The sequence below is a fragment of the Pelodiscus sinensis genome, chromosome 5 (assembly GCF_052426305.1).
Source record: "Pelodiscus sinensis isolate ZL-2025 chromosome 5, ASM5242630v1, whole genome shotgun sequence".
NCBI classification, from domain to species: Eukaryota; Metazoa; Chordata; order Testudines; family Trionychidae; genus Pelodiscus; species Pelodiscus sinensis.
In genome coordinates, this window is record NC_143056.1 from 24,836,468 (window position 1) to 24,849,504 (window position 13,037).

General features: G+C 42.9%; 1 protein-coding gene across 2 annotated transcripts in view; it reads left to right on the plus strand.

Annotated features, from left to right (window-relative positions):
- CCDC85C (coiled-coil domain containing 85C) overlaps positions 1-13,037 on the plus strand; it is a 152,681-nt gene that overhangs the window by 125,078 nt on the left and 14,566 nt on the right. For both annotated transcript variants that reach the window (XM_006123768.5, XM_006123769.5), the window contains one exon: positions 5,897-6,001. In XM_006123768.5, the coding sequence (XP_006123830.1) occupies positions 5,897-6,001 (105 nt within the window). The remainder of the gene's footprint in view (positions 1-5,896; positions 6,002-13,037) is intronic.

Consider the following 13,037-nt stretch of genomic DNA (forward strand, 5'->3'; position numbering starts at 1 on the left):
AGGCTGAGCCCATTGCTCACCCACATACAGAGAAACTTCTAGTCTCCATACAGAGTACATATTCATAACTCCACACACAGACATTATACAGATAGATGAAGAGCATATACAGAATCAGTAGAAAGTAAGCTTTTGTTTGACACTTCACATGGCCTACTTTGTACCATCTTTTGGGGCAAACACTCCCCCATGGGCGCAGCAGTGACCTGGCTGCTTGCCTTAAACTCTGGTAACGTGACAGAGGGGGGTTCAGAATGTGGGCTGTGGGTGGTACTGACTTTGTGCCGTTCCTGGGAAGTGGTGACGAGGGGCAAAGCCATGTCACCCATGGGCTGTGGCCCATCCAGGTCCAGCCCACAATCCCAACTTTGCTCAGGCCACAGCACTTGCCCTGTTCTGCCTGCCAGCACTCTGACCAGGGAATCAAATTGGGATGTGGGGGGCTTGTCCACCTCTAGTGCCTGCTAGTCTGCTCCACCCCAGTCCCCAACCTCACTCCCCAGCTGGTGCATTGGGATGGGAAGAGCGGCACAAGCCCCCATCCCCTGCCCCTGCTCCTTGGCTAGAGCGATGGGCGGACAGAGCACCACAAGTCCCATTACCCTGACTCCAGTCCTCTGAAAGGGCTGGGCAGGTGGACTAGGTTAAGAGTGCCCATTTTGCTGCAGCCTCTGGGCACAGCCCTGTTTGCTCAGTGGCTAATCTGCCCATGGAGGAGGGCTGCTGAGTGAGTGAGCGACCTTGGCAAAGAAGACCTTTAAAATTCCTTGCTGGACGTTATGCCTTTATTATTCATGCACCACACACATGGATGAGCTCAACTCAGATGCAAGAAGACACAGTACAACAAGGGTTGGCAAATATTGACCCAGGGGCTGGATTTGATTTGTCAGGTTTAGCCCTTGGTGGGGCCCCCACACCACCGTATTTACCCGCACCTTCACAGATATGGAGATCATGACTCCTGTTGGCTACGAATTGGCATTCCCAGCCAATGGGAGCTGTGATTGCCTGTACCTGCGAATGTGCAGGTAAATGCAGTTTCAGTGGCCCACCAGGGGCTAACCCTAATGAACCTGAAATGCTTCTGAAATGCTTCTAGTTGCATGTGCAGGGCCAGGAAGGCAGGCAGAACTTCAGAGTCTCAATGCATGGATGAGACAATGGTGTAGAGATGAGGAGTTTAGATTTATTAGGAATTGGGGAAACTTTTGGGATGGAGCCTATACAGGAAGGATGGGCTCCACCTAACACAAAATGGAACCAGACCGCTGGCACATAACATTAAAAAGGTTGTAGAGCAGTTTTTAAACTAAGGGCTGGGGGAATGCCGACAGGTGCGGAGGAGCACATAGATCAGACAGAGACATCTATTAGGGGAGGTTCTATTGATAGATATGCTCTATGTTCTAGTCAGGAGAAGAGGATGAATGTGTGGGTCAGATCAGATGAGACACAATCAAATGAAAAAGAGTTTAACACATCAAGAAATGGCAGACAGATAAATAGTGCCAAATTATTGAAGTGCTTGTACACAAATGCCAGAAGTCTAAATAGTAAAATGGGTGAACTAGAGTGCCTGGTTTTAAAGGAGGATATTGATATAATAGGCATCATGGAAACTTGGTGGAATGAGGACAATCAATGGGACACAGTCATACCAGGGTACAAAATATTTCAGAAGGACAGAACAGGTCGTGCTGGTGGGAGAGTGGCACTATAGATGAAAGAAAATGTAGAATCAAATGAAGTAAAAATCTTAAATGACCCAAAAATCCATAAAATCTCTATGGATAGTAATTCCATGCTCCAGTAATAAGAATGTAGCAGTAGAGATATATTATTGACCACCTGATCAGGACAGTGATAGTGACTATGAAATCCTAAGGGAGATTAGAGAGGCTATCAAATTAAAACACTTGATAATAGTGGGGGATTTCAACTCTCCCCATATTGACTGGGTACACATCACCTCAGGACAGGATGCAGAGATAAAATTCTTGATACCTTAAATGACTACTGCTCGAAGCAGCTGGTTCTAAAACCCACAAGGGGAGGGGCTATTCTTGATTTAGTCCTAAGTGGAGCGCAGGATCTGGTTCAAGAGGTAAATATAACTGGACCACTTGGAAATTGTGACCATAAATGTAATAAAATTTAACATCCCTGTGGTGGGAAAAACACCTCAGCAGCCCAACATTGTGGCATTTAATTTCAGAAAAGGGAACTACACAAAAATGAGGAAGTTAGTAAAACAGAAATTAGAAGGTACAGTGACAAAAGTAAAACCTCTCCAAGCTACATGGAAATTTTTCAAAGACACCATAATAGAGACCTAACTTAAATGTATACCCCAAATTAAAAAACTCAGCAAGAGAACCAAAAAAATGCCACCGTGGCTTACCAATCAGGCAAAAGAATCAGTGAGAGATAAAAAGATATCTTTTTAAAAAGTGGAAGTCAAATCCTAGTGAGGAAAATAGAAAGGACCATAAACTTTGCCAAATTAAGTGTAAAAATATAATAAGAAAAGCCAAAAAAAAAAAAAAAAGGAGTTTGAAGAACAGCTAGCCAAAAACTCAAAAAGTAATAGTAAAATGTTTTTTAAGTACATCAGAAGTAGGAATCCAGCTAAACAACTGGTGGGGCCTTTGAATGATCGAGATGCTAAAAGAGCACTCAAAAGATGATTGTTTTAGCGGAGAAGCTAAATGAATTCTTTGCTTCAGTCTTCCAGGCTGAGGATATTGCGGAGATTCCCAAACCTGAGCCATTCTTTTTAGGTGACAAATCTGAGGAATTGTCCCAGATTAAGGTGTCATTAGAGGTGGTTCTGGAACAAATCGATAAACTTAACAGTAAAAGTCACTGGGACTAGATGGCATTCACCCAAGAGTTCTCAAAGAACTCAATTGGGAAACTGCGGAACTAACAACTATGGTTTGTAACCTAGCCTTTAAATCAGCTTCCGTACCTAATGATTGGAAGATAAGCCAATATTTAAAAAGGGCTCTAGAGGTGATCTTGGCAATTCCAGACTGGTAAGTCTAACATCAGTACTGGGCAAATTAGTTGAAACTATAGGAAAGAATAAAATTGTCAGACACGTGGATGAATATAATTTGTTGGGGGGGGGGGGAAGTCAACCTGGTTTCTGTAATGGGAAGTCATGCCTTACTAATCTGCTAGAGTTCTTTGAGGGGGTCAACAAACATGTGGACAAGGGGGATCCAGTGGATGTAGTATACTTAGATTTCCAGAAAGCCTTTGACAAGGTCCCTCACCAAAGGCTCTTAAGTAAAGTAAGTTGTAATGGGATAAGAGGGAAGGTCCTTTTGTGGGCTGATAACTGGTTAAAAGACAGGAAACAAAGGGTAGGAATAAATTGTAAGTTTTCAGAGTGGAAAGAGGTAACTAGTGGGGTCCCCACTGGGACCCATCCTATTCAACTTATTTATAAATGATCTAGAGAAAGGGGTAAACAGTGAGGTAGCAAAATTTGCAGATGATACCCAACTGCTCAAGATAGTTAAGATCAAAGCAGACTGTGAAGAGCTTCAAAAAGATCTCACCAAACTAAGTGATTGGGCAACAAAATGGCAAATGAAATTTAATGTTGAGAAATGTGAAGTAATGCACATTGGAAAAAATAATCCCACCTATATATACAATATGATGGGGATGAATTTGGCTACAAGTATTCAAGAGAGAGATCTTGGAGTCATTGTGGACAGTTCTCTGAGAACATCCACTCAGTGTGCAGTGGCAGTCAAAAAAGCAAACAATGTTAGGAGTCATTAAAAAAGTAATAGAGAATAAGACCGAAAATATCTTATTGTCTCTATATAAAACCATGGTACGCCCACATCTTGAATATTGTGTACAGATGTGGTTGCCTTATCTCCAAAAAAGATATATTAGCATTGGAAAAGGTTCAGAAAAGGGCAACAAAAATTATTAGGATTTAGAATGTGTCCCATATGAAAAGAAATTAAAGCTTTGGACTTTTAATCTTAGAGAAGAGGAGACTAAGGGGGATATGATAGAGGTCTATAAAATTATGACATGGGTGGAAAAAGTGAATAAGGAAAAGTTATTGATTTATTCCCACAATAAAAGAATGAGGGGTCACCAAATAAATTAATAGGCAGCAGGTTTAAAACAAACAAAAGGAAGTTTTTCTTCACTCAGCACACTCTTGCCCCCAGGACCTACTGCTGAACTTGCTGTCTGCTTCTGGAGTGGCATGGGTCAGGGCAGGGAGGGAGCCTACCTTAGTCCCACTGCAACGCTGACCAGGAGTCACCTGATTTAAGTGGCACCTGGCTGGAGCCCAGACTCCAGTCCCTGCCACACGGCAACCGCAGCTCTGAATCCCCTCCTGTTCCCTGCACCCCCTCCTGTACTCCAACCCCTGACGCAACCCATATCCTGAGCTTCCTCCTGAACTCCAAACTCTTGCCCTGAGCCTCTTGTCCTGAGCCCCCTCCAGCATCCCCTCCCACATTTCAACCCCTTCTCCCAGCCCTATATTCATTGTCCACCATACAATTTCCCTACCTAGATGTGGCCTTTGGACCAAAAAGTTTGCCCACCCCGGTGTATGTGTTCTCAGGGAACCAAGCTTTTTGGCTGTAAAATGGAGCCATGCAGGGGAAGTACAGCCACCACCACCACCACTGCAGCAACAGGAGTCCTAAATGTTTTGATAGAAATGTAGCCGTGTTAGTCTGGGGTAGTTGAAGCAAAATGCAGGACAATGTAGTCTTTAAAGTGCTACATTGTCCTGCATTTTGCTAAATGTTATGGTGATGGTCACTCAGTTGGGGTTACTGAGGTTTTTTTCTGTACAGCTAGGCTGATTTGAGATATACCATTAAATTGTATTGCACCAATGGCTTTTCTTCACTTCTTTTGAAGTGGAAAATATAATTTTTGCAACAAAAGCTAGTCAAAAGTCTTAATGGAGCATAAAAATCCCAAAGGCCATGCGTTTATAGCTTTAAAATGGAGGACAATGCATTGTTTGATGCTCTTAAAATGTGTAAAGTTAATGGTATGTTTGTGGTATTAAAATGATATAATTCTCAACCCCAGTCCTTAATTTCATCCTCAGATACGCTGGAACTTTTAAAACCAATTCTGCTGGTTCTAAGAGTATCTCATTTTAGATTCATCAAGTGAGGGAAACTAGACAAACTCCCTCATAAGCAGATTATTCAATACCATTATAATACGTGATCATTTTGTGGTCATTGTGGGTATTATTTTCCATGGAATATGTGTGATTTATAACATGTATTTGTATGGCAAGTTTAATATTTGTTCAAGACTTTGTGTGCAAGAAATTCTTAGCCAAGAGATGGTGTCACTCACATGCAAAAGCTTTCATAAATGAGAGTGTCAATATTTAAAACTCTGGATATTCCAATTGGCAATTAGAGAGTAGTCAATCTAGTCTTAAAAGGAAAGCTAGAAAATGGTTTCTTGTGTATTCTGATCGGTGCAAGCTGCTTTTCTCTTAATACATTTTTGTTTTGCAGGTATGAGGTCAGAGTTCATGTGAATAATTTCCATCTGCATATTAATGTGATTTCTTTAGTGATCTGAAATTTAGATAAACATGGATAGAATAAGAATCTCTGCCCAGTCTGTCTGTGAATGTTTAATTTCCAACCACTTCACAATGTTTTTCCAGGAATTGAGAAAGGGAAAAATATTTTAACTATGATGGTTATTTTTACTGTCATTTCAGGGAAAAGTTGTTATGGGAACAGGCCACAACACAGAAATGGTCTCAAGGAAAAGCTAATAAAGAATTCTAAGCAGAATTAATATTATTTTTCTTCCTCTGGCTAACACAGATTGTCCTATTTTCCTTTCTTTGTCTTTGCAGCAATCTAGCTCTGGGGATTTGAGGACTTTAAGAAAAGGGTTATCCCCGTACCACTCTGAGTCACAGCTGTCATCTCTGCCGCAGTATCAGGAGTCCATGCAAAATGTAAGAGCCATTTAGCTACCTGGTATATTTATACAAACAAGAATCTTAAATTTCTGAAGAGAGAAACAGAGAGACTGAGCTCAGGCTATGAATACAAATGTCTGGCTGATAGGTCACCTCTTCAGAACTAGATTCTACCCTGAAATCAAGGATGTGAAACACAGTAAAAACTTACTCCGCTTTTACAGGTTGCAGATTTCTAGAGACAGAGGAAAGTCTAGAAACATTGACTTAACCCATGAAATGTTGAGCTCAGGATTTTTTTAGCTGAGGTTTCTCAGATAACGCAGAAACCTATCACTAAGTGCCTATTTGAGAACAACGTGGGGTCCCATCAAATCTGCTTTTTTTTCTTAAACTCTTTTATGGCCAATGTCCAAAAATGTGACACTGGATAAGACAAAAGATATACTGCCAGGTTTCTAACAGTTAGTTGTCAGGAACTGTAGTGCTCAAGTTCTGGGTGCTCTCTGTTTACCTTAAGTTTTTTCTGCACAGCAGGTAAGTTTATTGTAAAATAAGACAGGCCTGCTCTGCTTTCTCTAAATTGACAAAGTGGGTAAGGCAGCTAAACAATGTGCAGTTATCTCTATGGCTCCTTCTCTGTCACGCAACACCCACTAATTATTGTAGTGGATGAGAACATACCATTTGCTAAAACTGGTAGATGCTCATCTTTCAAAAAGATCTAGGCATCTCTGCACCTCTTGTTGTGAGGATTGCTCAGAGCTGATTGTAGCCCCAGGGGTTCCTGTCACATGCTAGCTGTCAAGTGATAAGAAATTTACAGAAGGGTCTGATTCTGAGAGTGTGCTGAGCACAGCTTTGAGTGTCCATTGCATTTCAGGATTCATAGATTCCAAAGCCACCAGGGAATATTTGCTTTCCAACTGGGGTCTTAAGAATATAGCCCATAATCAAGTCATCTCTTAATCGTCATTTGTTAAATTGAATAGGTTGTGGTCCCTGAGTCCATTGCTACGAGGCAGGTTTTCTAATCCTTAATCATTTGGGAGACTGGCGTCTGAATCCTCTTCAATTTATCAACATCCTTGTGCACTAGGACTTCACACACTATTCTATCAGTGGTCTCACTAATGCCAAAAACAGAGGTAAAATCACCTCTAGTCTTACTGAAGATTCCCCAGTTTGTGCATCCATGCATTGCATTAGTTCTTTCTCAGTGTGAAGTTCTTCAATATGGAGCAACTCTCCCCTTCCCTCCCCCCCAAATACACAAGAGTCTGGATTGGGTGATCTTCTGCTTGTGTTAGAAATGTTTCCATTTCCCCAGGGCTTAGATGTGTCCAGTGGATGCTATGGGAATTTGAGAGGCAGGAGTTTGGGGAGTCACCTAGATTTTTTTAATGTACACTAAGTGGTATGGATTTTCTGCTTTTATATTCTATCTATTCCTGCAGAGGGAGGCTTGAATGGGGATTTTTAAAATATATCATCACAATCAGTTTTAAAAGACTAAATAATGGTATCTCCAGACATTTGATTGCTGCATAATAAGGACAGAGTCTTGTGGCTGAGGAACTGGTCTTAGAGTCAAGACAGGGCCACCAATGCAGGTTAAAGGGGACTTCAGTGGCTGGGGCCCCTGACGCTTTAAATTGCTACTGGAGCCCTGCGTGGCACAGTCTGGACGGAGATGGAGGCTGGCTGTGGGAGGCCTGGTGTGGTCTGGGCAGCACTGAGGACTGGCTGTTCCTAACCCTGCCCTTCCACCTAAGGCCCCATCCCTTTGAGTGGGGGAGAGGGGCAGAACTGAGCTCCCCTCATATTGCCCAGGGCTCAGCGACATCTGTTGTCCAGAGTGAACTTCACCTCTCTACACCTCTGTTTCCCCCACCTATAAAAGAGGATGTATGGTTTCATGTATGGTTTGCTTAAGGGGCTTCTGACCCTGCATATGTTACACAAATGCAAGGCATTATTATTTAATTTTTGGAATGCTACTTTATTTGTTAAAGTATTGCTCAAGAGTTTGCCTGTCCTGGTCAGATATCTCTCTGGAATGAATCTAATAATGATATAGGACTGTGAATGTAATTTGAATTGCCTATATTTGGTAAGTCCCTCTCTTTCTTTTTTAAAAATTGATAATACAAATCTGCTGAATTGGGCAGATGATGTGTCTACCCATAAAACAGGTCTTAGTTATACTTTTGCTCCTAAAGAAGGCATTTAAACAATTCAGTTTCTAACTGTGTGAAATCTCACTTGCAGGTTTTTGGTGTATTTAGCTTTCACTGTGTCAGGTGTTTTTACCAAAGCTAAAGATAAACTCAAGGAGTGAGGTGCTGCACAGAACTCACAATCCTAGAGGATAGGGAGCTAAGACGACTTTGACTTCTCAGCACTGTCATACTTTGGACAGCTCTGGCAGGGCCTGTCTAAGTAAGAGCAGAGTCTTGTATGTCTCTTAGGGGATGCAGCATTTCCCAGAATCACTGCATGCTATGGCCCCATCCTCAACACCAGGATTTGCAAGTGAGTCCTAGAAAGGCAGCCTTGTGGTTATCTTCCACAGTATCTGTACTGGGAGAATCCTCCATCAGCAGGACCCAGGGCTTTGGAGTAACTTTACACCACCCTGGCCCTTGTACCCAGAGGAAAGGGGCCATATCAGGGAGAACGATCTCAGTCTAGATCCGGGGTGGCCAGCCAGTTAGAGAAGAAGAGCCAAAGTAGCTGTGGATAGAGTGGGAAGAGCCACGTATTTTATATAAAAATAAATATATGTATCTGCTATGGTACACAAAATATAGTGATAAAAATAACATTATAAGACATCTTGGACAAAAACCAATAAAAAAGTCTCTAGTCACTTAAAAAATTGACAGCCAGTCCATAGATCGTCAGAGAACTTGACAAGGAACAAACATCAAATTAAAAAAAATAAAATAAAAATACAGTAATATTCTCACACTTAATAAAAAAGTATCCCCACCATGTATTTTAAATTTAACACTACTGCCCTATTATGTCCTGTGAGTTTTTTAAAATTAAACTGAACTGAGAAGTAAATTAGCACAATTTGAAGTGCCTGTTTCACTCCAGCTTGTTGATCTCTGGTATGGTTTCCTCATTTTTTTTTTAACTTATAAAGTTTATGGCTTTTTTATAGTTCTAAAAATTAAAGTCTGTCCTAGACTGCAAATATGAGAGGTTCAAAAACAATAAGGGAGAGACTCGTATCTCAGAATAATTGCTTCAACTTGGCAAACAATACCATGAAGAGTTTGAGTTTAAGGTGCTTCAGTGAGGAGGGAGGACTGGCCCCCTTGCAGGTGAAGGAAAGCTAGCACTGGGGACATAGCAGTGCTGGGCTAGATGAGGGGCAAGCTCTTGGATGGCTGCTAAGATTGGCATGCCAAGACCCTGAGGTCAGGCTGATGAAGATGCAAGGGATTCAGGGAAGTGGCCTGAATCAGACTCAATGGTTGGAGGAGAAGCAAGAAGTGGCTGCTATCTACAGGGTCTCTGAGCCAATAGTGGGTGGAATAGGGCCATTCCTCCTTCCCTCCCGCTGGGGAAGTGGTCACCACTGAGACAAGTCGATGGACAGAGACTACAGAAATGCAAGTGTAGCATGGTCAGAGGGCTGTGGCACTGAAGATGACATTGTGGTCCTTGGAGGGACATGGGTCCAAGAGCAGGAGACGGGCAGAGCATGACCAGGGCAAAGTGCTCTGGCTATCAGAGCTAATATCAGTGTTGGTGGTGCAGTAGTGGTGAGTCTCACTTCATCACAGTAGCCCAGGAAAAGGGGGAATGAACTGCATGAGGCACCAGGAACAAACAGTGATGTGGAGATGATGGAGGGAGTGGCAACTAGCTGTATTACCACGGGGACTTAGGTTCTTCCCTCTCTTTGGTAGGTTTGCCAGATGTCCACTTCTTGACTGGAAGTGACAGTTGTAAAGGGACCCTGGTGATTCCAGTCAGCATTGCTGACCCAACTATTAAAAGTGTGATTGGCATGGGAATAGCAAACTCCCTAATTGGCTCCGCATGGCTCCCGAGAAGCAGCAACATGTCCCTTGGCTCCTAGGTGGAGGGATGGCCAGGGGAACTCCATGTACCACCTCTGCTCCACCCTGAGCACCAGTTCCACAGCTACCATTGTTCAGAAATTGCAGACAATGGGAGCTGCGGGGGCAGTGCTTATGAGCAGAGGCAGTGTGCAGAGCTGATTGGCCGCCCCTCTGCCTAGGAGCTGTGGGTCATGTCGCTGGTTGTGGGAAGCCACCCAAGGTGAGTGCCACCCTGAACCCACACCCCAAAACCCTCCCACATGCCAAATCCCTGCCTTGAGCCCCCACCTGCACCCAAGCTTCCTTTGAGTCCACACTCTGTCCTTCTTCCTGCTCCCCAACCCTCTGGCCTCAGTCTTGAGCCCCTTCTCCTTCCTGCATCCGAATCACAGGCCCTGAGCCCCTCCTGCACCCAAACTTGCTCCTAGAACCAACACCCCAAATCCTCTCTTGTGTCCTAACCACTTACCCCAGCTCAGAACCACCTCCTGCACCCCAAACCTCTTGTCCATAGCCTGGAACCCCCTCCTATGCTCCAAATTGCTCATTCCCAGCCCCACAGCAGAGCCTACATCATAGCTGGAACCCTTACCACCCCATACCCAAAACCTCTGCCCCAGACTGGATTCCCCTCCCACACTCTGAATCCTTCGGCCCCAGCCTGGAGTCTCTTGCTCAATACCAGATATTGAAAATCAAATTTTGGAATGTGAGAACAATATACAAAGCTATTAAAGCAACCGATAGATTCCATCTTGATATCCTTCGAATCAGGGAGCATAAATGGACAGGAATGTAGATGGCAGACATGAAACTGGAATAGCAAGTCTAATGTTGAATGAAGCAGGCCAGGCACTGGCATAGCGGGAATAAGGGAAGGAAAGAGTTATTAAAGCTTGGTTTCAGACTAAATTCTTCAGAGTAACAGTCAGATTCATACACAATGGTAGTTGTGTTAGTCTATATCTGCAAAAACAACAAGGAGTTCTGTGGCACCTTAGGGTATGTCTAGACTGCATCCCTCTGTCAGCAGAGGGATGCAGATTAGGCAGGTCAACGTTGCAAATGAAGCGGGGATTTAAATATCCTGTGCTTAATTCGCATAAAAATGGCCACTATTTTTGCTGACTCAGCACTTTGTCAGCAAAAAGCGGCAGTCTAGAGGGGGATCTGTTGAGAAAGAAAGCCTTTTTCGACAGATCCCTTATGCCTCCTGCAAGGTGTAACCAGGAGGAGAAATCATCCCAGAGTTCAGTGCACTGTGGAGTTCAGTGAGAGCGGAATTCTACTTGGCATTAATACTGTTCAGGTAGGTAGATAGCAAACATGCCTGTTGCACAGGAGAACTAGTTGCGAAAAGATGTCCATGCTTTCACACACTCTCCCCTGTGCATTCACAAAAGAGCTTCCTCTCTTTGGCACACGGTTCAGACATGTAACAGGTAGCAGTGTGGGACATGGCTGAAAGGAGCAGGTTCCTCTTCTGTTGGATAGACTGGATATTTAGGACTCCACAGCAATGAAGTTAAATTGTTTTTATTAATCAAATGGGATATATAAGCCTTTTTTATTGCTTAAGTAGATTTCACTAAACTCTGACAAGCCTTGAAGATACAGTTTGTCTGACTAGTTAGTGTCTGAGCTGTGCAGACAGGCTTTGCCTGGCTCCTGGACAGACCCAATGGGTAATTCATGGCTTTGAATATTTACATGGCCAGCTGCTCAGTATGATTAATGGGAGGCAAATTAAATAATGCTGAAGGAGATTAGCATCTGGAATAAAGTCCCTCTGAATCTGAGATGGAAGACGGGTCTTGTTTTCACTTGCCAATACCAAGGACCAGTGGCATACTTCCTTTAGTAACAGTAGTGAAGAGATTAACCACTTATAGCCTTCTATTCAAGACATAAAACTCTTTTTCCATAGTATTTCCCTGTACTTCCCTCTGTAAGATATGTATTTTCATATTTGTATCCTGTAGCAGGCATGAGGTTTTTTTCCAGCTGCAAAGGAGCATAATATGACATAGGGAAGTAGGAAAATGTGGTCATATAAATGAATAACAGATATGGACATATTATTAAAAAAAATTCCTGCATTCTGTCTGAATGGTGGGCACATGCTAATGCAGTGTCATCCTTAATGTGGGTCAATCACCATGCTGGTGAATAGACAAACCCAACAGATACTTGTTCAGAATTATCCCAAATAAGCTGACATTTTCTTGCATGCTGTAAAGTTATACTATACTCGGGGAAAGGAGAGGAAATAGGAGGGTTGGGGACTGAGGCATAGAATACCAGGAAAGCCAAAAAAGAATGAACTAAAATTGGTCAAAAAAGCAACTGTAAGTGGTTGTTGACTAATCTCCTCTTCTAGGAGACACTTAATCTGGGTTTCTTCAGGTGATGCTATCAAGAGAGGAACTGGTCCTTTTCACATGCACTCCATAGCAGATTCCAGAGTGTGCAACAGGCACGACTATATACAGGAAGAGGGAAAGGGGCTTTGAAGGGACGGGGAAGTGTCAGCTCAGAATCATGCCATGTTTGGACTACCTTGGTCCTTAGTTTCAGGTTTAACTGTTCTGTTAATTTTTGAGACAAACTATGGTACTCTCATGACTGATCCTCTGAGTGTCTCAGTTGCTAGGTCTTTTGTATAAGCACTACATCTTGTGAACAGCCTAATAAATACAGAAATAAAAACAGGCATAGACTCAAATAGATATTCTCAAAATCTCCTGGTTTTGGGTCCTGCCTGAGCCCTATTGAGCAGGGTTTTTAGTTCAGCAAGGTGACTTTTCTGCATCTAGCACAGCTCCTGGTCTGGTATTCTCCCAATATGGGCACTTTTTTTTTCTGGCAAGGTAGGTAAAACTGAAGAATATTTTCAGCAAGATCTCTTGGAGCTGCCACTCAATGGGTGGTGAAGATTTGTTAAAGCTCAACTGTGAAATGTCTCTCTTCATTTCTGAATGAATTGATTG